This window comes from Rhamphochromis longiceps, linkage group LG1 (genome assembly GCF_057381845.1).
Source record: "Rhamphochromis longiceps isolate RC_006_pf linkage group LG1, R_longiceps_female_GT1.1, whole genome shotgun sequence".
Lineage (NCBI taxonomy): Eukaryota > Metazoa > Chordata > Actinopteri > Cichliformes > Cichlidae > Rhamphochromis > Rhamphochromis longiceps.
In genome coordinates, this window is record NC_140557.1 from 11,289,985 (window position 1) to 11,316,352 (window position 26,368).

The 26,368-nt window shown below is 37.6% G+C and overlaps 1 protein-coding gene across 2 annotated transcripts; it reads right to left on the minus strand.

The window, feature by feature from the left end:
* Positions 1-480: 480 nt before the first annotated feature.
* nptnb (neuroplastin b) lies at positions 481-25,992 on the minus strand. 2 transcript variants are annotated; one of them, XM_085380432.1, is made up of 9 exons: positions 25,395-25,992; positions 14,666-15,013; positions 10,090-10,264; positions 8,935-9,029; positions 5,900-6,033; positions 5,253-5,526; positions 1,234-1,255; positions 1,052-1,125; positions 481-959 (listed from the first exon to the last, which is right to left on the minus strand). In XM_085380432.1, exons 1-8 carry the CDS (start codon positions 25,468-25,470, stop codon positions 1,065-1,067), a joined length of 1,185 nt encoding a protein of 394 aa, XP_085236558.1. In that variant the 5' UTR covers positions 25,471-25,992; the 3' UTR covers positions 481-959; positions 1,052-1,064. The 2 variants fall into 2 exon arrangements, with proteins under 2 accessions (XP_085236558.1, XP_085236633.1); XM_085380507.1 differs by lacking the exon at positions 14,666-15,013 and having other exon boundaries at positions 25,395-25,990.
* Between the last annotated feature and the right edge of the window lie 376 nt (positions 25,993-26,368).

The window sequence follows — 26,368 nt, forward strand, 5'->3', positions numbered from 1 at the left end:
TAAAAATCAGTTAATGAAATTGGGAATTATAAAAAAAATATTTTTTTTACACCTTTCCTATCATTTGAACACTCATACTTCAACATATACAAGACACCTAAGTTACTCTGGAAAGGAAATAAAAATAATACGTATATTATTTTTGTTAAGATAGTTAGACACACAGTAGTCATTTTCTGTAAGCACTCTCATTTAAATTTAAATACTGCCAGTCATTGAAGTCATTGCTTCAGACATTGAAGCCCTTGCTTCACAATAAAAGTTCTGTTAAAAGTAGACATCTTGTCACAAATCAAATATAGTTAAATGACCATGATATGCTGTACAAATTTTCAAGAATAAAATATGTATATATATATATATATATATATATATATATGTATGTGTATATGTGTGTATATATATATATATATATATATATATATATATACATATATGTACATATACACATACATATATATATATATATGTATGTGTATATGTGTGTATATATATATATATATATATACATATATGTGTATATGTATATGCAAGGATGACTCCATAAAAAAGGTAATTTTGGATGCAAAAAAGCCACACGAGGGATAACAACAGAAAATGTCTATTCTGAGTATCCTATTGCGTTGTAATTATCTTGCATGCATTGTACATGATATGTAATACAAAAGGGATCACCTCATTTGAGGACATGATAAAATCAAGAAAGGAGACATCAACAGCACATTAAAAATGTGTACACCTCTGTGGTGGTTTTAGTCATTATTCTTCATCCTGAAATCTCCACTTAAGACTGAATAAGGCATGCTTAAGACAGCCATTATGTTCTTTTTGTTGCCAGTGTTATGCTGATATTGTTTCTCATAAAATGAGACAAGATATGCTTTTTTCAAAACTGCCCAGAGCTCCATCCACCTCTGACACCTTCACGTAGTCAAAAAAATGCAGTTTAGCCATCTCATCTGCGGAGAGAAATTCAAGAGAAGGCGTGACTATGGATAATCCTCACAGTGGGTTCTATATTTAGCCCCAATCCTCTACAACAGTGTCTTACTTGAGTAAATTGCTTATTTTGTATTCCTCTGGCGAATGTTTTTGTCCTTGTGGTTGTTTGTTGAATTTGTTTTCCTAGGAAAGAAGCACTTACAATTTAGTGGCATAAAGGTAATGGGCATGCAGATCACAGTATCCCCATATGAATTATATTTGTGGCAATAAAGATACTTGTTTACTTACATTTGCCCAACTGGTTCATCATCTTTGAGGGGTAGAGGAGAGAAGAAGACAAAAATGGCACAGAGAAGTTAAATGCGAGATCAAAACAAAAACAAAAAAACTGGCATGTTTCTTCATATCGCTATAGTAAAAAAAAAATGTTAAAAGTTCAGAAAATGCAGGAAGACAGCTAAAAGCCTTTATGACAGAATCATGCACTGATAAGACACTGAAAGTTAGATATGGGCATCACCTGCTTAACTGCTTGAATTTCATATGCATGTATATGCTTTGTGCAATAAGTAGCTTCTTACATTAAAAGTGTTTCTGGACATTAATGTGTGCTTGGTCAGCAATGACATAATTGAAGTAGCAAAACTGAAATGTGAATTAAAACCAAGGAATTGCCCCTTAAAGAGCATCTTTAACACCCAACACTGTAAACTTAACCTCACACGCCATCTGAATCTCATGGGGTTCCTGTTCATCTCAGGCTGAGCATATGTGTAGGAGGATTGCAGATGGCTCACTTAAAGCCATCTTTTAATTACACTCAGCGATTTCATAGTGATTTTGAAGGGGCCTGGTACATGAGCGTGATAGTGTAGCTGATTTGGCAAAAAGAAAAATCATGCGCCTTCTTTAACCCGTCTGTCAGCATATAGAGAGTCTATCCAATCCAAGAAGTAGAACATAGATTTTATGGCAGTATATATTTTTGTAAAATAATTGTGTCAGTCATACAAAATTGCCAAAATTCATTTTAAGGCAGTGCAGTAAAACATAGTAAAGTAGACCACATTGTAACAATAAAAAATACCAAAAGAAGAGGAACTTGTGAAAAATAATTTGGGTTGAGTGAAAAGTTAGTTCCACAGCCTTGGGGTTGGTGCTTTGCATTCAGATGAAATGTGTTAACAGGTAAGTAGCCAGTCACAGTGAGAGATTTTCCATGCAGTTATAAGTCTGAGATTAGCAGCATTAGCAACATTCCATGGCATTAAAATGGAGCAAATTATGGCAGATCTAATGTTAGACAACAACATGGTTCTGGGAGTACTTAAAGGAGGAACAACTGCCAGCATATAACACTGTTTTAACATCTCATATGTATACACCACAAAAGCTATGTTTACTATTACAGCTTTGCAAGCACAAATGCAATAACAAATGACAGATTTTTACTGTGTGAGATTAATAATCATGGTAACACATCAAGTCTGTTGAAGTGGAAGTTGAAGTGTCATTTTTAAACCTAAGAAAATAGATATGGGTTCATATCACAACATTTGTTTCGTGACATAAAGTGGGCTGTTATTTAGCAAATAATCACACAGCATAATCTGTAATTTTAGCAGCTGGTTTCGAAACATAGGATAGAAATGTCAGCCTGCATCAGAGCCTTTGGCTGTGTAGTGAAAAAAGTGTTCAAACAGCTCAGCCATCAAGAGACCAGAATTCATAATGCACACAGACAGGGGCCAAAACCTGTCTGTGTGCAACCTCTGGGAATATGGGATGCTAAAAGGAGATTTTAGAAAAGGCTGTGTATCGTGAGCTGGAAGTCCTCATTCCTGATTTGAATGGCATAAACATGGCAAATATAATCTACCTTAATCGCTTCATTTTCCAGTAGATGAAACCAAACTAGAGGCTGTGCACAGAGCTTACTTAGACTTGTGGTTTAGTTGCATATCTCTTATGTGCTATGAGTTTGTACTTTAGGAAAATGAAATATTTTCGTGCTTTTTCTACTTCTCTAATTACTAAGCACAATATAACAGATTCTAGTTTGTTAAAGAAATAAACTCCTAATAGTATGTCATTTTAAAACATTTGGTTATTTTTATATATGCAACTGAGACATAAAAAAATATTCTTAAATGCATCAACAAATACTGTTTTGGACCCCATCTAAGGATTAATACATAAGCCTGTCACACAACACTTTCTATGTGACTTTGTCTTCACAGAATCAAGACTTTGAAAAACACTTTAATATATGTAAATTTAATCAAGTTGGCTTATTTTCTAACTATTGCTTGCACATTTTATTTGGTAAATCTAATTTTGTTCATACTATGTCAATAAAAAGTGGGATGTACCCAGAAGCAATATTTGTTTAGTCTGTGTGTAACATAGAACTGGGGTACCCAGCTGGTTTGATTCACATAAACAGGGAAACTGTTGAGGCATTGAACTTTTTTTGTGTTCTTGCCTTATTTAAAAATGAAAAGAAGACAAATCTACATGAGTAGAGGTCAGACAGAACCCGTGGTGACTGAAGATCCCTTTGAGCTTTGCAGACTTTGTCATCTTGACAAATTATTATCAAGCAGTTCTGCCTGTCAGCTGAAACAGGAGAAGCTTTTTTTTATTTCAAATTATCTTATTTATGGGTACTATATATATATATATATATATATATATATATATATATATGGTGTGGAATTAAATTTTCCACACCACACCAGACATACGCATAATAGTCTTTTGTTTGATAATACAACATTCAAACTTGGCTATATATAAATTGTTTAGATATGCTTGTAATGTACATTGTATGATTCCAATCATTCTGATTGGGCTTTTACTTTGATTACAAATAATTGCTCTTTAGAGACATACAAAACAGATTCCATATCCATTAAAAAAGAATTGTTGCCTGTCGAACTAATAAGCCTAATGGAAATGGATAAGACTTATTTATCTGTTTATTTTATTTTACCATGACTTTGTATAAGTTCAACTTCACTGACTGTGGTAAAATTTCAAAACTGCATCAAGCATCATGATATTTTGGGATGGACAGTAGGCTTGTAAAAACATTCAAAATGACAGAAAAAAAATGTCATGCAGGATCTCTCACTTACCACCCATTTAGATTATGTTGCCATTTGGAAAGAAGGGGAAGGGGACAAGAATTAACCAGTTAAGATATACTGTGGGACTGATAATGGATTGATTACCTTACATGTTTATGAACTCCTGTATTCTGCCTTCACAAGCAAATGTTTGCCATGAGAACAGTACACTAATAGCCAACTATCTGAAGTGAGTTGTGCCCTCCCTCTGCCCCCCCCCTCTGTTGTTTACATGTGGATTTATGCCATATTTCCATGTGCCAACTTAATATAATCCTTATATGTTCTTCCATTCTCCGTTTGTTACACCACTCAAGAGCAAGGAGGCAAATCAGCTGGCCACTCTAGATCCCATCTGACAGCAAATGCAACATCATGTTTGAAAGTCTCCTTGTTCCAGTAACTTAAAATTGGGTGCAATCCATTGTCGATGACTTTTGACCCTATTGCAACTCATTCAATCATTCACGCATCATTCAATCAGAGATCCCTGACCTGCTGTCCATTTGCACCAAGCGGTGCAAGTCCAAAGCTAGGAAGATTATGATGGACCTCTCCCATCCCAACAATGGACTCTTCTCACTGTTGAGGTCTGGGAAGCACTTCCGCTCCCTTAAGGCCAAAACAGAGAGAATGAGGAGGAGCTTCTTCCCCCAGGCTATTCGGGCCCTGAACCAGGTGTAGGACTGGACTCTCCCACACACGTCACTATAAGACTGGACTCTCACACACATCACCACACGCGCCACCACACATTTCCTATAATCCTATAATTCATAATCTCTTCTACTATTTGCACATTCTTTACTGTAAATTCCTAAGTTAATTTGTAAATTTTGTAGTAAATTGTAAATATTGTAAAACTTTTCTTCTGTCATTTAATGGTCGGGCATTGTACAGCTACAAGCATTTCACCCCCATGTCATACTGTGTGTGGTTGTGTGTGTGTGACAAATAAAATTTGAATTTGAAAAAATTTGAACTATTTTACATTTCTTAAAATATATGGGGAAATTTTACTGATCTTCTGATTTACTGGTATTTTTAAAGCAACAACACAAATGTCTCACAGGTTTTAAATTGCAGAGTTGCACTGTGAATGTAAATAATGCGGTATCTATATTACTAGTTACTTATGGATTCTTACTGCCATTAGAAAAGCAAATGTTGTCTTACCATCGATGATGTCGTCTGGCCTCTTGCGTTTCTCATACACAACGATGATGACTACTAGGATTATAATTTCTGCCAGAACACCCAGAAAAGGCCAAAGTGGTGCAAGATGGCTGCGGACTCGAAGAATTGTAGTCTGAGCATTATTTCCAATTGCATTAGTGGCATTGCATTCATATATTCCAGGATCCGTGTTAATATCCAGGTTTAGTATGTTGAGCTCTGTGTAATTGTCTCTATTGGTGATGAAGATTCGCCCAGTCGAGTTGTCAAGCTCCTGCATTGAAACATAATGACCATTTAATTTAGTTGAACTGCAAGCATGTCCAAAAACCTACCTATCGTGCATACCTGTTGTACCTTTATATATTTGCATTTATATTATATTTATAATAACTTTCTCATCGTTCTTAAACCTGTCGGTCTGTTTCTCAGTCAATTTTTATCATTTTAAAAATTATGCAATATATAGCGATGCCAGTTTAGCTCAGTGGGTCCGCAGGCAACCACACGCTCCATGGCTGGAGAGCGGCGGCCTGGGTTGAAATCCGACCTGGGACCCTTTGCTACACGTCCCTTCCCTCTCTCTGTCCAAAAAATATATCATTTTTATAAAGATGCAATATATATGTATACATATATTTATATACCATTGGGGATTTTCCATCCATCTTACGCCATGTCCAGGTGGGATGTGGGTAACCGACAGACTTGCAGTAAAGCGTTGCATTCTCCCCCTCATTTTTGTTTTCACTTCGCTTGTGGCCAGTGATATCCGGTTTTGCTGAAAAGGTCATATAAATTAAAAAACAATATTGATGTAAGACATTCAATGCAACATTTAAACCTCTACCAGATGGCATAAATGAGGATTACATAGATTCCTATTTGGGTATTTAGAGGCTAGTGTACTCTAAGATTGGATTAATTCCTTCAGTTTCTTCTGAAATTTTCTGAAAGATTACAGGAAGACATTTGGGGAAAAAAAGTCTTACATCACTTTGTATTTTACATTTCAAGCTTGCATTTTTCTCCTTAAGTAGCGGTTGATCTGGTATGCTAAGGTAAATGGTTATCTGCAATATATTTGCCAGTTAACTCTTTTGATTACTCTTTTTTTTTTTTCATACACAACATTGCCATGCAATCAAAACGTTGTGGATTTAGATTTTTTTATGATTAAAAATGTTGTTAAGACACTGGAAAATGTATCTCACACCCTTTCAGCCTAAATATGGAAACAAACTAACCACCTGTGACTCTTCAGCTGGGCAAACATTGCAATAAAATAAACCCTATGTGCAAAATAGCATTTCACTCAGTAGAATAGAGGTTTGCAAAGAAATACAGCTTTTATCAAGAAGTGCCATTTTTGATGTTTAGTTATTTTGTAAGCATGTACTCTACTCCCAAACACGCATTAGAGAATATCACATTGGAGCAGATAAAAAGCAGTAGGATATAATTCATAAAGGAACAGGGTTATCAGTATGATATGAGTGCCTCCAGATGTTTCCATTCAAAAAACTCTTCAGTGAATTCCACAAAAAAATGTGCAAATTGGCTCTGACTAATGAATTAACTGATAATGAAAATTAAACAGGGGTTATGAGCTTAATAAATTCAGGCATATGCCATAAAGCACTGCAACACGTGCCAAGTCATACTGATATATGAAAAGAAGTCTTTCTAAAAGGTGAAACATGAACTCTCCTTTTAACTCTCCACAGCATCAAGAAAATAGCTGTTCCTTTTTTTTCTTTCACTAATCCTCAAAAATTACAATGATTCCTTCCATGCAATTAAGCAGGATAAGAGAGGCCTGGAGTGAGCATTTTTCAGCTGCGCATGGATGGAGCAGGAGGGGTCTGAGCTCTTCTGTGACATCATCCCACTCTAATTATGGAGCACACGTGCTCCCTCAGCAGGGGAGTGGTTATGCTCATTTGTGCCTTATCCTGACTGTATTATGTCAGTGACTGACAGCACAGAGACAGCCCTCGGAGTGGTGCAAAAACAGACAGAAACCTCCATTTCACACTCCTGACTGTGATTATTAATCTCTGTGTGCTAGACACAGGTAACACATGAACGCGAGAGGTCTGTGTTAGAAAGAGCAAGGTCATAGAAAAATGTTAAAAGTTGGTCAGGATAGTAGATGTTAAATAGTTTTAAATCTTTCTTTAGTTCGCTTTCTAATTATAATTTTACCTACAGCACAGATTGTGACTCTCGATTTCTGCATTGTCAATTTCTCTTGAGGAAAGGGATCAGGATTCAAATTAAGACATTTCATAGGAGAAATGTGCTTAGAATTTAAGGAAATTTGTGAAATACGAGGTACCAAATATGTATCTGTGGTAAGCTTAGTGTCACAGACAATAAACTCTACTCCTGCCACAGAGATGGCTGGGACCGGATTCAGAGCCTTAATCCTACAACATCACAGAACCCTCCATCTGTTGCCTCTGAGCTGAGTCCTGCACGGATGAGTGTGCCAAGGACACTGTAGGCGAGGGATCTCAGTGAACTGCTGCCAGTAGTGCAGTGCAAAGCTGGCTTGCTTAACAGTGGGCTTGCTACCTGGGTCACAAGAGATCTCAAACACCTCTAGAAAATCACAAAAACAGTTAAGAACTGAAGAAAATTCTTTATCCAGCAATGGTACTCACACTGGACACCAAAATGTTTGGCTGTTTAAGATATATCTGAAAATTGAATGGAAAAAATAATAATAATGAGCATATGATGAAGTCTTTTCATCAGCCCACTGATTTTTCTTCCAGGACAGATAGCAAGCTTCAAAAGTCAGAGGCCTGCAGTCCAGTGATGGCTAGGACACTTCAGTTTGAATAGTGATGTGTCCCATCATCTCACGATCCAGTGCAAGCAGAACACACACGGTCATCATCCATGTTATGCAATCAGGCAGCGCTTTAAGACAGCCACAGAGCAAGAGGCAGGGCATGCTCAGTATGCACCATAGCCATGCCACAGCAAATTGGCTTAAGCACTACACACAGGCAAGCTTCTCTTGAAGAGGGTTTCACTTGCCCTTACTCAATCCTTTATTCAAGTTGATGGCTTCACTGTCAGCTTGAATGAAAGCAACACAGTTGTTCTCTGGTTAGCTTTCCTGCTGTTACGTCTAATGACCTAGTTCATTTTCATAATTTTCTCTACTGTTGATTCCATCCAAAAAAAAACCCTCAAAACAAACAAAAAAAAAACAATAATATTAACCATTTTTTTAGTGAACTGTATATAAGGATGCCTCCAAGTGGGCTTTGTGATTTGCATGTTTTGGAGAGCATGTGCAGTGCCTGTCCATTTTGCTAGAGTGTTGTCTCAGTGAAAGCCAAGACTGACAGCAGCCTCAGGAATACTCCCTGTCATCACGACTGCACTGGATGAATGCAAACACCTTCGTAAACTTGGGCTCTCTTTACAGAGCTTTAGGTGGTTAATGTTTTTAGGTTACATTCACTCCCCCATCTCTCAATGGGAAACCACAAATGGCATTACCATGTCATCATGCAGTGAGCTAAAATGTCAGTGCTTTCTCAAAATCTGAATACACCAGGGAGGAAGTCAGCTAACATTATTCAATCATATCATGTTTGCTAACATCAAGCAATCTTATTCTTGTCTTACTGACTTGTTTTATGACATGTAGAAATCATACCTTTTACTTCAATCGTAGCGTTGGCATTTGGTGCCGTGTCAAATGTGTAAACACACATGTATTCCCCAGAATCGTCAGCACGCGGCTTGTTGATTCTGCAACAAAAATATAACAAAACCAATTATTCCATACCACCAGTCACTTACCAGTAACTTACACTTTAAGCAGTCAAGTAATGTAAAATAATTCCAGGTTAACTTTAATAATTAGTTTACTGAACTCCAGCAGTAAAAGCCCAGAAGGCCATTGGAGACAAATGTTGGCATTATGCTGTTATATTACGGAACAGCAGCTCTGCATACTGCAGAGAAGGGCACCATAGGCATTTTAGCTGTACTCTTCAGTGTATTACTGATGTAATGTGACAAGGAAGTGACCAATTGGTCTTATCTTGTGGCTAGAGAGAGTCTGTGGTATGTCTTTGGGGGCGACAGTAGCTTTGTGCTCCAATGATTATACTGTGTGACAACAGGAAGCAACAACTAGTTGGTACTTTAGGCTATAATAAAGGTTTCACTTTTTCATTTCTAAATAAACGCAGAGATATGATTTAAGATTGATTTAACGCAGTGATAAGCTTTAAATGGGAAGTCAGAAATGAATTTCAACCCAGGTTTCAATAAGTAATTGTAAAATATTTGAAAACAAGCACATACAGAAGTCTGAATTACCTGGATTCTCAAGTTAAATTGAGAATAATTAATACTGTCTCTTTGTATTTTTGAGTAAGACTGTATGTACATTTTAATTTTAATGTAGTTCCTGTCTCTTCTTTTTCCACAGAAACTCATCACAAACAGTCACACTGACTGTTTTTTGTAGGACAGGAAATGTCACTACACTGTGGTTTACAACTGAAACTCTGTACAACAGTCACCTTTCAGGCTTAGACCCTAATTAGCGTAAGACTTTGGCTTTGCAAGGTGCTGCTCTTCAAGCACTGCTCAAGTCCCCTACAGAGACAAATATGACAAGGCGAGATTAACTTGGCACTGTTTTTACTGGAATAATAACCTTCAGGTTACATGAATCATTTAGATAATTTGTAGGTGAATTCTCATTTACTTTACATTAACGAAATCACTTAATCTCATTACCTATTCTCTCCTACGCTGCACGTCCAACTTGGAACTAGGAGGAAAATCTTTGTGTCACCTGTATATTGTGTCCTTCTGTTCCGTCCGTGTGTTGGGGATATCCTGTCCATTTTTCATCCAGAAGCTTTCCTTGTGGCGTGTATGGGCAGTGGTGAGGTTACACTGCAGGATAACTTGTTTACTAGAGGTGTCTGCTGTTAAGATGGTCTGATCAGAGGCATTGATCTTTGGTTCTGGAAGACAGAGAGTCAAACCTTATCCCAGAACATAAGGCTCAAATCTGTTTCTATCCTTCCTCCCATGCTGTACTTGCTGTAGGCTGTATTCTGTTTTTATATGATCTGTGTAGGAGGGTGTCTATGAAGTGAAGTTCACATAACAAATAAACAAAAAGCATAATAGGACATGAAACCACCAGGATGCTCTGCGTATAATATTAATCTTGTGTATAGCAATTATCCACAGTACTACCTGAATGTTTCATTTGTTTTAAGCAGTAAAATGAAGGCTTAACTGATCTACCAAGGTAAAATTTGAATTGTGGCTCTCACACTGTGTTCTACTAACACGGACACGTTTTAACTGACATCTGCAGTAAGGTTAATTATAAAGCTGGATGGTGTACCACCCAAATTCCTGATTAAACTACTGCCAACTTGTCTGAAAACATCATCACATTATATGTACCTGATGATCAGGGGCCTCAATCATAACCAGCATGTAATCACAAAACATAACTTGTGCATTGCACAAAAGTTTAGACACTTCATCACTGAAAAAAAAAAATCAGATTAATGATCGACAGTGAGTGTTCTCGGGCCAGTAGTGTTATAAACTGTTTGTGCTTCATGATTAACCTATTCTTAAACTTGACTTTTTCTAGAGGTAACCCTTAGTATGACTGTTTTTTTAAGAGCTGTTGCAGCTATTAGCCTCTTAAACTTTGCTGAGCTTGTAACCTAACCCATATCCACAGGAAAAAATATATACATAATTAGATGGTTTGCATTAACCATATATGCTTAATTATGGAAGTGTAACATATGACATGAGGCCACATTTTTCAGTTAATTGTGATCTACAGTCTTACAAATGAGACATCGGAGATAATAATTTACATAAGTGAACAGACCTTTTGACATTATGGAGCTGAATGTATATGTAGACGTTTAAATAGCTAACCACACTGGTTACCAAACAATACCAGGGTCAATTCTTCAAGGACAATCAGGGAAGGTGTCATCTGAGAGCGAGGTGCCCTTTGCTCTGCCTTGAGTAGTGAGCGAGAAGCTTCCTCTCCACTGCCCCTCCTCCTCCTCCTCCCGGGCTGGCCAACCATGGCAACAATGGAGCCCCCGAGGGGAGGAGCAGAGAGGAGAAGCATCATAATCCTACTACTGGCTGCTTCTGCAAGGCCACTAGCAAGGCAAAAGGAGAGAGAGGGGAAAGAAGGGCTACTGAGACTAGCAATTGACTTCTGTTAGCATTTGTGGTACCCTCTTGCTGTAATCCTGTACACTCAATAGCTAAGGGGAAGTCTCTCCCCTCCCCCCTTATCTCTCTCTCTCCCCCACCAAGCAGAGCCACATGAACTATTAATAGTATGTTCGAGTCATGCGTACAAACGCACAACATGAGGTACATAAATTAACATTTAGCAAACACAGCACAATGGTCCACAGGCAATTTAACCAGAGGTTGTTTGTAGGACACCTTGTCACTACTTAAAATCTGGTAACTACTGGATAATATATTGTCATACCAGAATGTAACCAAATCACAAAACCTAGTCTTTTCCTCTGGCAGCTAATACAGTGCTACTTTGAGGTTGGATGGTTAGATCAAACTGATTGGCAGATACTTGACAGATCTGTTTTAATTTTTAAGTAGCTTTGGAGTTTGCCAAGATTTATTAAATCAAATAATCTTAACAGCTTAGACATACTAATCAACTTAGCAGTGGCTGTGTCACAGTTGTGTTGTGTCATTTTAAAGAGCAGGGCAGGCCTCATAACTTCTTTGTAGCATATTAAAACAGGAAAGGTGCACCGTCAAGGAAAACCACATTCTGAGCATGTGGTGGAGCTAAATGCTCTTAAGAACTCAATAACAATAATAATAATAATAATAACAATAATAATATCTCTTTGCAATTCGTACCATTATGACAGTTAGGATGCTACCTTGCTTTCTGGGTGTACAGTATGTCTGCGCTCAAAATCCAGTGAGATTTGTTGTGTGTAGTTAGCTTTAGTGATACTCCACACAAGATCTATGTGAAGCTATCTGAGTATGAAACACTCAACCGTTGAAATGCTATGGAAAAGATTTATGTTTTGTATTTTGTTTTGTTTTTTTAGAGGAAAAAAAAAACTTTAATTTGAATTGGTAGTGGTCAAAATTATAAAAACAAAAAAGTATTTTTATGCAGCTTTTATGCTCAAGCCACTCCAGCAGAGTAAGTCCTTTATAATGCAAAACTGATGTATTTAGCCATATTTTGGTGTGTGTGTGTGTGCGGGGGGGGGGGGGGGTTCCAGATATTCTGATATTTTTCCCAATGTGACAAACTTTACTATTGGGTTTGTAAGTTACATGAATTGCAATGTAAGTCACAGTTAAAGAACAGCATTTTGGGATATATACTCATTCGCTTTCTCATTGAGAATCAAATGAGAACATACAAACCACTTTCATGTTGGTGTAAAATATATGAAGCTACAGACAGCTGCCAAGCATAAAGATTATCTACCAATAACTAGTTTTGTAAACACACTCAGTTAATTGATGAGGTTGCAGTTACTGCCTTTTTATGTGAACTTGGAAGCAGGTGTCAGCTTTAGCCTTTCTGCTTTTGTTTCCATTTGAAGCTAAGCTAACTGGCTGTAGCATTCATCATAGTCACATGGGTGGCATCAATATTTCCCAAATGGCTATTCATTTGTTATGAACCCAAAAAATATTTGAGTGTTTCATAGCTTTGGGTACAGTATCACTTTAAACACATGTTAATTAGGCACATACACAATAACAAATGTATCTGCAGTAGATTTCGTTTTTTTCAGTAATTACAAAAAGCCTTGTAGCTGAAATCAAATACTGCATATATATTTACATATTTAGATCTTTTTGGCATATTCTCTGGAGTGATGCACATTAACAAAGTAAATTAAGGGAAAAAGGGACCAAAATAAACAAGACAACCAGACTGTTGCACATTTCCTGAGTGACAAACTATTGCTAGGCTATAATGTATAGCCTGTAATATACATGTAATATTTGCATACTACATGTATATGGATAAAACATTTACTCCTCAGTAATGACAGAATATATTTAGGACCTGAAGGATTTGGAGACAAAATAACATGCAAATAACCCAAGTGAACTGCTAACCACAACCCTAGTGCCCTTTTCACCATTTTGAATGAGGGCGTAAATTAAATCAGCCCCAATCCTAACAAATAGCACTCACACGTGAATCAAAATATGTCAGTCCAATCAGAAGAGCCAGCAAAAATCAGACTCATCTAAACTTTTCCGATAGCTTCACTGTGACTAACAACATTCCACATGTCCCTGTGCTCTAGTGGGCAGAGCACTGAAGCATGCACAGGATAGAAGGGTCCAGTTAAAACTCAGTTTGTATGACTGTTTGAGTGAATTGAGTAGAGGGTTAAAGGATATAATGTCATTACTGATTCACAGTCACACTCTTCATGGCTGAGAAGGCACAAGGTAACACATTGCACAGGGAGGTCCAGAGGGGCTATTGTGTACAAGTTAAGTCTGTCTCATCTGGAGAGAGACATGCACAGCTCCCTTACATTTCCATCCTTTATTGGATTACCACACACAAATTTGAAAGCAGAAAATGTTTGCTTTTATCAGGAAGGAGTTGACAGCAGGAATCACTGTTTTACACCTTAGCAGAGCCCTCCTTGTGTCTTCTTTCAGTCCCATTTGCACCGTGCCCAGAGTGAGAAAGCCAAAAGAAAAGCACCATTACTTCAAAGCACCGCTAGATTTCCACTGCATTTAGCAGGCAGGTCTTTGAAGTAAACAAAACAAGCCACACAATGTAAGAGACACAGCTTAATGTTAAAGCAATAAGTATCACAAATAAATTTAGGAATAGGAAATGGGTCGGAATTAGGATACAGAGAAATAGATAATGATCAAAATATTGTAAAAGGACAAATGAGACAGTAAGAACAAAGGTTTGCTGCGGGTAGAAAGAAGAAAATGCAGATTGAGACTGGGTAAAGTTCCTGGGTTTGTGGTTATTTACAACAAGATGCTCAATGGATTTTGGAAAGACAGGGAATCTAGTGAACAGAAAGAGAACAGAAATATTTACCAAATCTAATTTAATATTAATGAAAACAAAACACAAAAAGAAAGCCATTTATACAATTTGAAATTTTTTTGTCTGTTAAGAGTTAGAAAGTTATAAATCAAGTTAAGAAAGGAATTTGAATAATGTTGGGGTTTTTTTTCATTTTTTTCAAGCCTGGCCAGTGACTGTTGCAGTGAGGGTGAGCTCTTGAGAGGTTTTAACAGCCTTGAGTGGTTGGGAGTGGGGATTTGTAGTTTGTTGACCATCTAGATACTATGGGACATAGACCACTCACTCTGTAGCACCGAAATGGTGGCCTGGGCGCGGATCCAAGTGATGGCTGGGTTTTGTCGGAGGTCATTGCGCCTGGGGTCGTTGCTTGCCCGACATTCATAGGTCCCAGAGTCCTCCAGTGTGAGGCGTGTGATACCGAGCACACTGACTCCATTGGTGCCGTAGGCTGTGTTGATAGATACCCGACGTTTGCGGGCTCCGTCCCACAGCTGCTTGAAGGAGTCAGCTCGGTTGACCTCAGCATACCACCACTGGATCTCTGGAGTGGGGTAACCGACCACCTCGCAGTACAGCTCAAAGGTGTCTCCTGTAAGCTTAGTCTCTGAGAGTGGAGACTTGACAAACCCAGCTAGAGAGGAAAAGTGTATCAGGATGGCAGGGAAGGAAAGGGTAGAAGAGGGTTAGAGCAGAAGGAAGGCATGGAAAGGCCAAGGAAAAGAGAAGGAAATTAATAGGATCAGAGAACATATAAACAAAAGAGAGGATGATTAAAGGCAAATCAAAAAGCAGCAAGCCTGAAATTATTGATAGGTTAAAAAAAAGGTTAATGATTCTGTAAATCCAGTCCATTCAACGTCAAGGTTCCCTGGCCCACTTAAGGCCAACTGTCATACAAAGTCATAGTCAACCAGTCGCAAAACAGTGCCAGCTGCAAATAGTGCTTGATATCTTGTTTGCCTTTTCTTTTTGTCTCTTTCACACGTAACCATACGAAGATATGGGATGTACCTTTCATGTGTATATTCTTGAACAAAAAGACAACATCAGTACATTAAATGCAGTCCATAGACACAAGAATATAGAGAAGGGGAACTGTTCACCTAGTGCCATGTACCTTAATCGTTTTTTTAATGGCTTGTTTGCCAATTGAACAATGACCTAACTCTATTTTCAGCTATTGTGTCCTAGTAGTCAGGGCATCACACCTATTTGACAACATTAAGGTGAAAATATCATGTTATATGTATTTGGTACTACTGAATGCAAACACTGTAACAAATCCAAAACAGATTTTTCAAACGCAATGATCAAGAAAGGTTTACCTTGAACTCACTTTTCATGCCACCCTGTCAGAGGAAGAAATGATATTTAACTGTTGAACTCTCAAACGAAATAACAAAATATTGGAGATTTAACCGTTGCATGCAGTTATTACCTCCAACAAAGATTTTAGCTTGTTAGTTAGACAAGTATCATGAATAAATAAAAATATCAGTTTCCTATAACCATCGATTTGTTTTCCAAAATCACTGATCTTTTTTTTAGGATCATAGGTTGCTGGAGTCTATCCCAGCACATGTTGGCTGAGAGGTGAGGTGCAGCCAGTCTGTCACAGGGCTAACACATAGAGACAGACAAACATATTCACACCCCCTTTCACACTCAGAGGGTATTTACACCAGTTCACAAAACATGTATGCCACTGAACTGTAGGAGGAAATTGAATATACGTCAGATTGTGTGTGCTCCACTCTTAGCAATGCAACAAGCACTAATGCTTGTAAATGAAATGATTTTTTTTTTGTATTTTGTAAACATTTAGCATGGAAAGTAATAAATAAAAGATCTGCCTTTGTCAATTTTCATATTGCCTATGTAAAGTACTTCACCAAAATTGTCCTAAATAAATGTAACTGTATGTATGCATTATAATCTCTTTTCATCCATATCAGCTCTTCCTGCTAATGCTAGAAATTAGGTCAGGCTGCTTACATTTTGGATAAGCTAGACTTTAAGAGCAGGTTTTCAAAATTCACATATGGTCACAGTGGTATAACACAGTCTGAGTTCAACTAGCTTTTCCATCGTAATGTGAAACTTGAATATGCCCTCATCTCTCCAATACTGGTATGCGATCTCCCAAGTCTGCCGCTCAGACAGACTGCCTGACTGTCTTTGTGTGTTATATACGAAACATGAAATATGGTGAATTTCACAAAAAATTCCATAATCCACCCATGGCATCCATAGGCATGGATCTGTGCCTGATTCACAACCCTGTTCCATGTCAGTAGTTAGCCCAGCAAAACACTGGCAGACTTAATGAACCCGATTTAATGACAAATCACCTGGGCCACAGACACTGTTCTCTGCTGGCCCTATAGCTTTGTCAGCTGTAAACCACACGTGCTTAAATCATTAGAAAAATACGCTGCCTTAACACTGCCCTCAATTCTGGTACAGGAAATGGGAATGAAAAGCCTTAGGTCTCCCGAGTGCTAGACTGTTTGTTGTGTCTAAATACAACGGCTTACAGGCCCTCCTAGATCTGTCTGTCCTCCTCAAAGTTATGTATCTTAGGCGCACGAACAGATAAGCTTGTAGAAGCCCAAGGAAGGAGTGTAACTGCAGTATTCACCCCCACAATAAATCTACTAATATTTCATTTAAAATATTTGATTTAAGGTTTAACTAACAGGTGAATGAGTAAAAAGTCCATTTGTATAATGCCAAAACACAAAGCATTTTTCAGGGCTGTTAGTTTAAAGGAAAAATTATCAATGTTTTAAGAAATTATTAATTTAATTTAATGAAATGATTTCAAGGGTGCTACCCAACAACTCCCTGGTTACATAAAGCCAAGCGAAAATAACATTTCTAATAGAAAATACAATTTTTGAAGAGAATTTAGCAAAAATCTTTAAAAAAATGCAGTCTTCCTGCTAGAGATGTGTCTGGGGATATTAGGTGCAACAACTATGTGCAATGCCTAGAGATATGCAGAGTAATTAGCATTTGTTTCTTTTCTCTGGAAACATCTGGGCCCATCAAGCTCACCACATTATCCCACAGGGTGAATCCTAGCCTTTCCACCTACACATTTAAAGCAATATTTCAGTATAACTGAACACTTACTATCTCACTCTCAGTAACCGGCTGTGTCACATGACACATACAACTAGAGTCATCCATGCATGAGATCACAAAATTACAGTATAACTACTCAAAAAAACCAAAAAAACATAATGAATGTCCTCCAAGGTGTAAAGAAACTGACGACTCAATTTAAATTCAAGCCCAGGGAGACTCTGGAGAAATACTCATAGAAACAAACTACACAAACACCAGGCCAATGAGCAGACCAATTTTCAAGTTGTTTAAACAAGGAGCTTACACTGGCAGTGAAAACAAAACGCAAAGCAGCCAGCTGGTACTTATTCATTTCAAATCATGTTGGGAGACGAGAAGTGACAGAGAATGGTGGTATGACTGGTGGAATGATCTCAGCAGCTTGGTGATAGCTTGGTGATAAACACATTTTGCAAAGCTGATTCCATTTTTGTTGTAGTCATGTAATAATAACCAGTATTTATATTACTAAGTAGGTGCTGAGAGCCTGGGGGGATACGATTTCAAATTTATACTTCTGCCTGTCCACAACTAAAAGTAAAATGCACATACATTAAAGTTCCAACAATATAAAACTGAGAGTGTGAACTGCAGTTATGTGGAAATGACTTAACTTTTTAACCGTTATTTATTAATGTTAAGTCAAACAACATTAGAATTGCAAAACTTATGAATAAAATAAGTCTAAATTAATTTTATGCATTATACACAAATACTGCCTGAGGTTGGGTGTGGTCTAATTCCTCAAAATACACAATATTGAAAACAAACTTTGGTGCAAGGGACTTGGTGAACTTGCATCACATTAGAAAGTCAGATTTGCTGTTTGTGCACAGTGTATGCAAATAAAAAACAGAATATAACATGGTGTAGATAACAGCCTGACATCTGGAATGATCTATCAAAAAAGTCTAACAAGAAGTAGACTCGTCTGTGAGGAGAGATCCTGTATGCTGCTCATCAGCTACTGAAGGCATGCAAATAAAGGCTCTGCTTATATTTCAAGCACTTGAAAGGTCTGCAGAGACTGCAGAAATGTTTACTCCAAAAATCTTTAGAGTATCATTTACATTCTGTCTGTAGGTTTTAAAGATAGCTCCGAAAACTGAGATGGTATCTGTGTCACAGTTATACTTTCATGTACCACAGTACATTTTCACGTGCTCTGTTGCTAAATGTGACTAATTTCAGTCAATCTCCCCTTACCCACACCAATGTCTTATCAGGTTGTTGTGCATTATAACAGTACCTGCAATTTCTTTTCTTTTTTGCAAATTATAAAGCCAACAAAATGGCTGAACTGACATAACTGGCTACAACCTAAGCTGTCTGCTTTTCAGCAGCAAAGTCAGCTGTGGATGTTTTTATATGCTATACCCTCAAAGGAAAACTACATTAAATGAAACAAATATGAGCAGTGGGACTCAAACTGTGGAATGGGCTCACTGATGGGGAGTGGAACCACTGCAGGTGGGCATGGATGACCAGGGCAATAATATGAATTGATACTATGTCGAAATATTCTTTTTTTTCCTTCAGGGAAAATAAAGTTTGTTATTGTGACAACCTTTATTACCTCAAATTCTACTCATTTAATCAGGAAAGTCAAAATCTTATATGATTGAATGGTTTAAATGATCCCAAACTAAAAAAATAATGAAACCCGTCATGTCATAGAACTACAGTGTCAAATGTTTTAGCTTACTTAACCTCCATTTGACATTTGTACAGTACTATCGCAAAATAACCTACAGTCGTCTGTAACACGCTCTGTCTAAAGCTGAATGGAAGTCACAGTTATTAAAGCCTACATGCTCTTTTCATGCAGGTAGAGAAGAAAGCTCCCCTGAGAACTGACAACAAGCCCCACACCACCGCCATGCAGCCTGAGAGTGAGTCAGCTGCCTGCCTACAACCTGGATCCCCGTCCACAGTCCCACAACACAGACAGAGAAAGCACAGGGTAGGAAACCCCCTAGGGCCAATGAACTAGTTATGTATAATGTGTGTGCGTGTGTGTATTTGCAAGCGTTTAAGTTTGTGAATGTGAGAGCACTTTGTTTTACATGATTGATGCTGTGACAAATATATATATATATATATATATATATATATATATACACATATATATATATATATATACATACATACAGGTCATTTGAAATGTGTCATAGTTTTGCCCAGTGTTTGTATTTGGTTGTCTTTGTTATTGTTAAAAGAAAATTGTATATAGTGTGATCAGCTTCATGAAATGTGTTCTTTTATTGATGACTAGGCAAATGTCTATGTGACTTTTGACATGAACTCTTGTGTGATAAGCAACTAACACCTTCCTCTTTTATAAGAACATGCAGACTTAGAAAAGGGGAACCTCAGCTCTGAGTTCTTAGAATAACTTTGTGATCTTTGTACACACACACAAGCTTGTATAAATAAAAAACGCAGACAGTAATACAGCGCGAGTCTGGAGTACGAGCGCTCTATGACCGTCCTCGCGAGTAAAGACAACTGCAGTGTTTGTGTTTTCTAACTCAGGTGTCTCAGCTGAAGAACTGCGGGGTGATTTTTAGAAATCCCCTGTCAGTTATACTTGAAAACTTTCACAATAGTGGCCTAAAAGGGGATTTTTAAAGTTCAGGAAACTTCTTGGGTTTGTCACATTATAACTTATTTTGATTTTCACTTTTTCATTTTAAAAAACTGTGTGAATATATCATCTAAACACCAGTTTTTAAAGAAAATCTAGATATGATTTCAGGGTGATTTGAGGATTAGCCGTCCTCAGAGTGAGCTAAGGTCACCAATCTCCAAATATCAAAAATAATCATAAAACTGTAACATGTTCTGCCCTCACAGGTGCCACAAAACAAGTGAGGAAGATCAGGAATCTATTTGTCAAGCAAATTCTGTAGGCAATCATCAGAGATCATCAGATTAGGCTTAAGTAAGAGCTTCTATGTGCTTTGGGTATCTAGTAGGATGAATGAAAAAAACTGTTTTACAAAACGCAGAGCTAAAATAAAGTGCAGGACACAACATGGAGCATAAGCAATGGAGAAATATATTTAAAAAAAACATCAAATACAGGTCTGTGAGTTTGTGCATATTTAGATAAAGTCACTATTTAGAATAAATCATTTAACAAGACAAACGGGAAGTATCCCATTCAGGCCCCAACTGAAATTAAGTCACCAGTTCACGTTGGTGCATATTTCAACACTTCACCTAAGTTCAGTGGAGCAAAGAAATGCCTTGTAGTCAGTTTTATTGTAAAAGCTGATAATGATAGTATCCCCTGGTACTAAAATTTGCAGCACAGAGGCTATTCTTGACTGCTGTAGATATAACATTAATAACAGCTTAGCAGATGGACTCATGATATTGCGTAAGTTCCATATGCCTAGATCAGCAACAGTGTCTTTACATTTGAGGACTCCACATACATATGGGATCGGTTTTATGAATGTATTTTTTCACTGAGATCATTAAAACTTTAATTAACCCTAATTCCATGTTTCTGAACACTAACGCCTACCAAATGACCAGCATATTACATCACTAGTAACCACTTCTAAAAGTTGTCCTGCTTTAAATACCTACCAAACACGAAGTGGTGTATGTATGAAACTCATCTTTAAAACGCTAGAAGCATGTTTGAGAAAAGAGCAGTACTGAAACTTAACTGTTTTTATCATTGTTGCAAATATATGGCATTAAAAAGCTTGGTTGTTAGAAAATCAAAGCTAAAACCCAAATATTAATTCTGTACATCGAGTCTGGTAAAATAACTACTACATATGAAATCTATTGCTAATTGGTTGTGGATGCTTCAGTAGAGTAAACAGAATTACTCTTAAAACCACTTCACTAAAGCTTCAGAGTCTCTAAAATATTAATATATGCCAAAATGAATATATGCATGAAATGTATATAGCTACTAGAGGGTCAGGACTAACATCTGGAATAAAAAGATGTATAAATGCTAATAAAATTCTTTCAGTGTTCACATATTTCTGAGTAAAAAGTATACAAGTTATAGAATACATGTTTTCTGACTCACATATAATTGTAATTAAAACTTGCAAGCTAGGTTTTCAGAAAAGGTAGGCCTCAGGCTCACCATTTCAGTTCTACTGGTAACACTTGAATCTGATATTGGGATCACAGACGAGAGGCAACAGTTTAATGAGATTTAAATCCCAATAAACCTTGTGCGGGGGGTAAAAATTCTTTAATCCCATAAAACCACTAAACACTTCCTACTTCTGCTCAAAAGTGAAAGCAAGGGAGTTTAAATTATTTGATGTAACAATACAATAATTCCAGAAATAAGAACTACACTAGTGTGCTCAAAGTACTGTCTACCACACAAGGTGACAAATGCTATTCCCAAGTCTCCTACTGTACTTTTAGTTAGAACTATTGTCACGATAAATGTGAGCTGAAAATCAGCTAATAGGTTTTCTGTTGTGCTATATCACTTGAAAAACACTCATGCCCATTAGAAAGTTTGGCTCCACATAAATCAAAGTAACATCCTAATTGAATATTCTCTCTGACCCTGAGTCCTTGTGCAGCACACATAGCTGGGGTTGTTCCCAGCTACGAGACCAGTAAGTATCAGAGGCCAGAAGCTAAACTGCGGAAATGCCAGGAGTGAATCTGAATGCACAGCAGGGTGGTATACATATATATATATATATATATATATATATATATATATATATATATATATATATATATATATATATATATATATATATATATATATATATATATATGTTGGGGTTTTTTTTTGTTTTGTTCTTTTTTAATCACAGTGTGTGTTACAGATGTGCATCATTATTTTGTATGCCTGCAATGTGTTTAATAAAGTGCAATGGTGCTCCTAATCACTACAGGCCATATCACATTTCACAGTGGGCAGGCATGACTCAGTGTACGAGTTTGGCTTCCGTCCCACAGCATATTTTCCAGACTCACAAATGAACCATCTTAAAATGCTTTGTTTGCTTCAGATGAAGATAATGCCTAAGTGACATAAAGCAGAAAAAGAAGGTCACTTATTGACAAAGAAAACTATTATTACATTTTTTGAGAGGGTTGTTGCTTACATGTTGGAATGCATTTAGGTGTGGCTTGTCAGCATTCCTATCTTTGTACGTAGATAGTAAACCCCAAAGAAGAAGCCATCTTCGATGCCATATATGCTCAGTCTTAACTGAGCCCCTCAATGACAGAAAACAGTGTTTACATTTGAACATGTAAGTGATAATATCAGTTCATTATTTAAAATATCTTAGTATGCCTTCTCCACGTTTTGATTCATGCAAACACAGATGATGCAAAAACAAAACAAAAAAAGAGTAGACTACGTGATTCGTAGGGGGAAATTATGTAAGAGGCAAAGGCATTTCCTTAGGTCAGCTCTAGTTACCTTCTCAACAGCCAGTACCTTCTTTGCATCAAGATCACATCATCTCTCAGCTTAAATAGTCCACAGCCACCTAGTGATTCTTTAGAGGGCCGGGCAGCTGTGCACAAGGAGGCCATCCATTAAGAGTTAATGGATTCACTTTCACAAAAGGACCTTAAAGCCACAGTTCTCAGTGCTGTGTCTCGGTGGTAAAAATAGAAACGAGGCAGAATGGACGGATGCTATTTACAGTCCCTCCAAATTTCTGTCACAGAAACTGTGCACCTATGTGGGCCTACTTTTCCCAGGGAATGAGGAAATGACTTGAATTCCCTCTGCTTCCTAGATACAGTGATTACATCTCATGCACTTATAATTATTATTGTCCCCACATCACTGTCTGAACTCTGTAATATCACAGGAAAATTTCGGATTGCATAAGAAGCCATGCACCGATTACCCTAAATCTGAACTGTGTGAGAGAAATTAAATGGCCTTTGCATGCAATGTGAGCAAATATTACCTTTGGTATTAACAGTAGTTTATCACTGCACTTACCAAACCTGTGATTTCTACATAATACAGATGAAACAGACAGCCTGAGTGGCATAGCTCTGCCTCTCACTGACCACTGGATGTTATTGTGTGTGTGAGTGTTTCTGTAGTGTGAACTGGACCTCAGTGAGTGGGTAATAAAACTGGGCAGAGACCAGAGGAAGTGTCTGGAAAGACATTACTTGAGCTTTGTCAAACAATAGAGGAATTATTGTGTATTTGATTTTCCAGATAGCGAGATGAGAGAATGCCTCACAGTATGCACACTCACTTCAGGCACTTCAAAGAAATTAACAATAAAGAAAGACAAGAATTTGAGTAATAATTTTGTTATATAACTATGTTGGTATTTGAGTCTCCTGTCCACCCCAAGCTAAATAAACATAGGTTGTTTTTGCACTTTTTTAAACTATCATGATTTTTGTTGCAGCACTTTATTTATTTTAGCATTTTTGTTGTTTGTATTATATAAAAATAGTGCAAGCTGTTATTCCCATGTTGATTAGACTAAGCTAATGTTGAAAATGTTCGATCTGAAATACTTGCAAAATTAGCAACCACAGAGCTGGAATTTTCACAGTGTTCTCAAACAACCATCTAAACACATGTTATATTAATTCTTGCATAGTGGGTGTTCGATTATCCCCCGCAGCAAAGCCGAGGTGGACGTTAAGCATTAAAATTATGAGTATGCATCATAATTCTCTGCCACAGTTTTCTGTGATAGCAGATTAAGTGTCACTCGTTTGTGAGCACGTGGGTTCTGACATGTGGCTACATCAGATTCGTAAAAGAGTCAGTTATGAGATTAAACACTTTGTTTCCAGAAGTATATCATCTTAATGCTGTCTTCATAATCACGCTTACTAAAGAAATACTTAAACATTAAAAACATTAAAAATATAAAGACTCCACCTTGATTTCATGAATGGCTGCTGATATGTGAGACCCTCTGGGTGATGTGATTCAACAGAATTTGGAGTCAGGACATGCTGCATCAGAGGACGACAGCCTGGAACACCCAACAGCATGTTGCTGACATTTGTTTAAACCAAGTCATGCTAGTTTTATTATGATTAACAGACACTGATTTTTTCAAAAACTGCCAAATAAGTATCCTTTCATCTCTTCGTAAATGATACTTATCAGCCAAATACTTTTATTTATTTATTTTACTGTGGCTATCTGGTAGGAGATCTGATGTTAAAAAATGGGACTGTTATTTGTTTTACTATAGAATTTCCCACAGACAGAATTATTTGCACAAGAAATGATCATTTATGCTGGCATGGCAAAAAAAATGTGGAATAACACAGAACAGTTTCAGTCAATCAGAAGCTCAGTCACATCTTTGACACTGAAGGGCCTGGTATTTGTAGTGTTTACAAGACACATCAGGTGAATCTTTTGCCTGTGTTTGCTGCTGACAATGTCACTTGATCAGCATCCAGAGCATGTTAGTCTTGCCTGACATACTCTTACTACCAATTCCCCCTTTGACTAAACAAACTTAAAACTGACAGCCATAGGTTACTACCTCATGTGGGCAGTGAAGGTAAACTGCAAATCTTAGACCTTAGTAAAAAAAAAAAACTAAAAAAAAACTTACTAGTATTCCACAGCATAATCTGCGACAGTAAATTATTCCTACAAACACGCCAACAAAACTCAATACAGCAATAAATAACATTGTAAAAACGTCAACACAGTCGTATTTGTGTTTGTTAACGTGGCATTAAGTAAATTATATATGTTGCTGTCTAATTGCAGTCTTGGTGTGAAACTATGGCTTTAACGCGGTCTCAAAATCCTCTTTAGAAACAATTCCCTCCGCGTCCTCACACAAGCCAAGTCACTTTCCCTCAATGCGATGGTAACAGTAATGTCATGGTCACAGCTGTTTGCTTACCGTTTTGAGCAGAGATGAAAGGTAGCATCAAGTTCCCCAAAAGGACCACAGCCAGCATCACTGCGTTACGATGCATCGTTGGGGCTCGATCAGAGTACCGGGGTCTTGATCGGACGAATGTGGGAGGAGAGATCGTGCAGGCTAGTGATCACAAGATCTAGAGAGACGGGCCCAGCATCGCACCGGGTTCTTTAAAAATAGCCAGCCGAGGACGGTTTCAATTTGGTGTAGAAATGTCTCCCTGATTCTGAGAGCTTTTGAGAGCAGCGATGAGTGAAAGGTCCGGAACGAGGCCGGCGGCTCAGGGATGCCGATGTGCGGCCATAAACGGCGAAGAAGCCTCGTAGGATTGCGGGGGAGAGGTCTTTGGATGTCAGGGAGATTGTCCACAGTGTGGTTCTGAAGATTCAAAGATGCGCAGACCGATGCGCATTTGCGCTCTCGCGGTCACGGCTCGGTGATTAAAATGAAAGTAGCGCACAAAAGATTCCCGACGGCAAATGATGCAGTCGAAACATAAGTCTGTTATCAGCACCGGTCTATTTTTAATACCAAAAGAGGAACAGATGCTGGTAGGACACCGACGGCAGCAACGACAGGCTGCGCGTGCCCAGTGCGCTTATGACCGTGAACGAATACACAAAATCACATCCTATGTAGCTAATTGATGGTGTTGGCAACTCAGACAGTAATTATGTGCCTCTTTAGCCATTACAGTTTATTATTATTATTATTTCTATGAGATGACAGGTGCTCGTGTTCATAGTGTCTCATTAGAAATGGATGTTTGTCCCTCTCAGAGTTATTTCTATAACTGTTTTACAGTCTGAATCTAAACGATTCCCTAACTCTGTTCCACAACTCTTGCAAAATTAACGTCTCCTATAAAGTGACAGGTCAGTAGTCAAGTGCTTGCCATAACACGAGTATGAATAATTGATTTTTTATAAATAAGTTGAGGTGTATATGAAGAT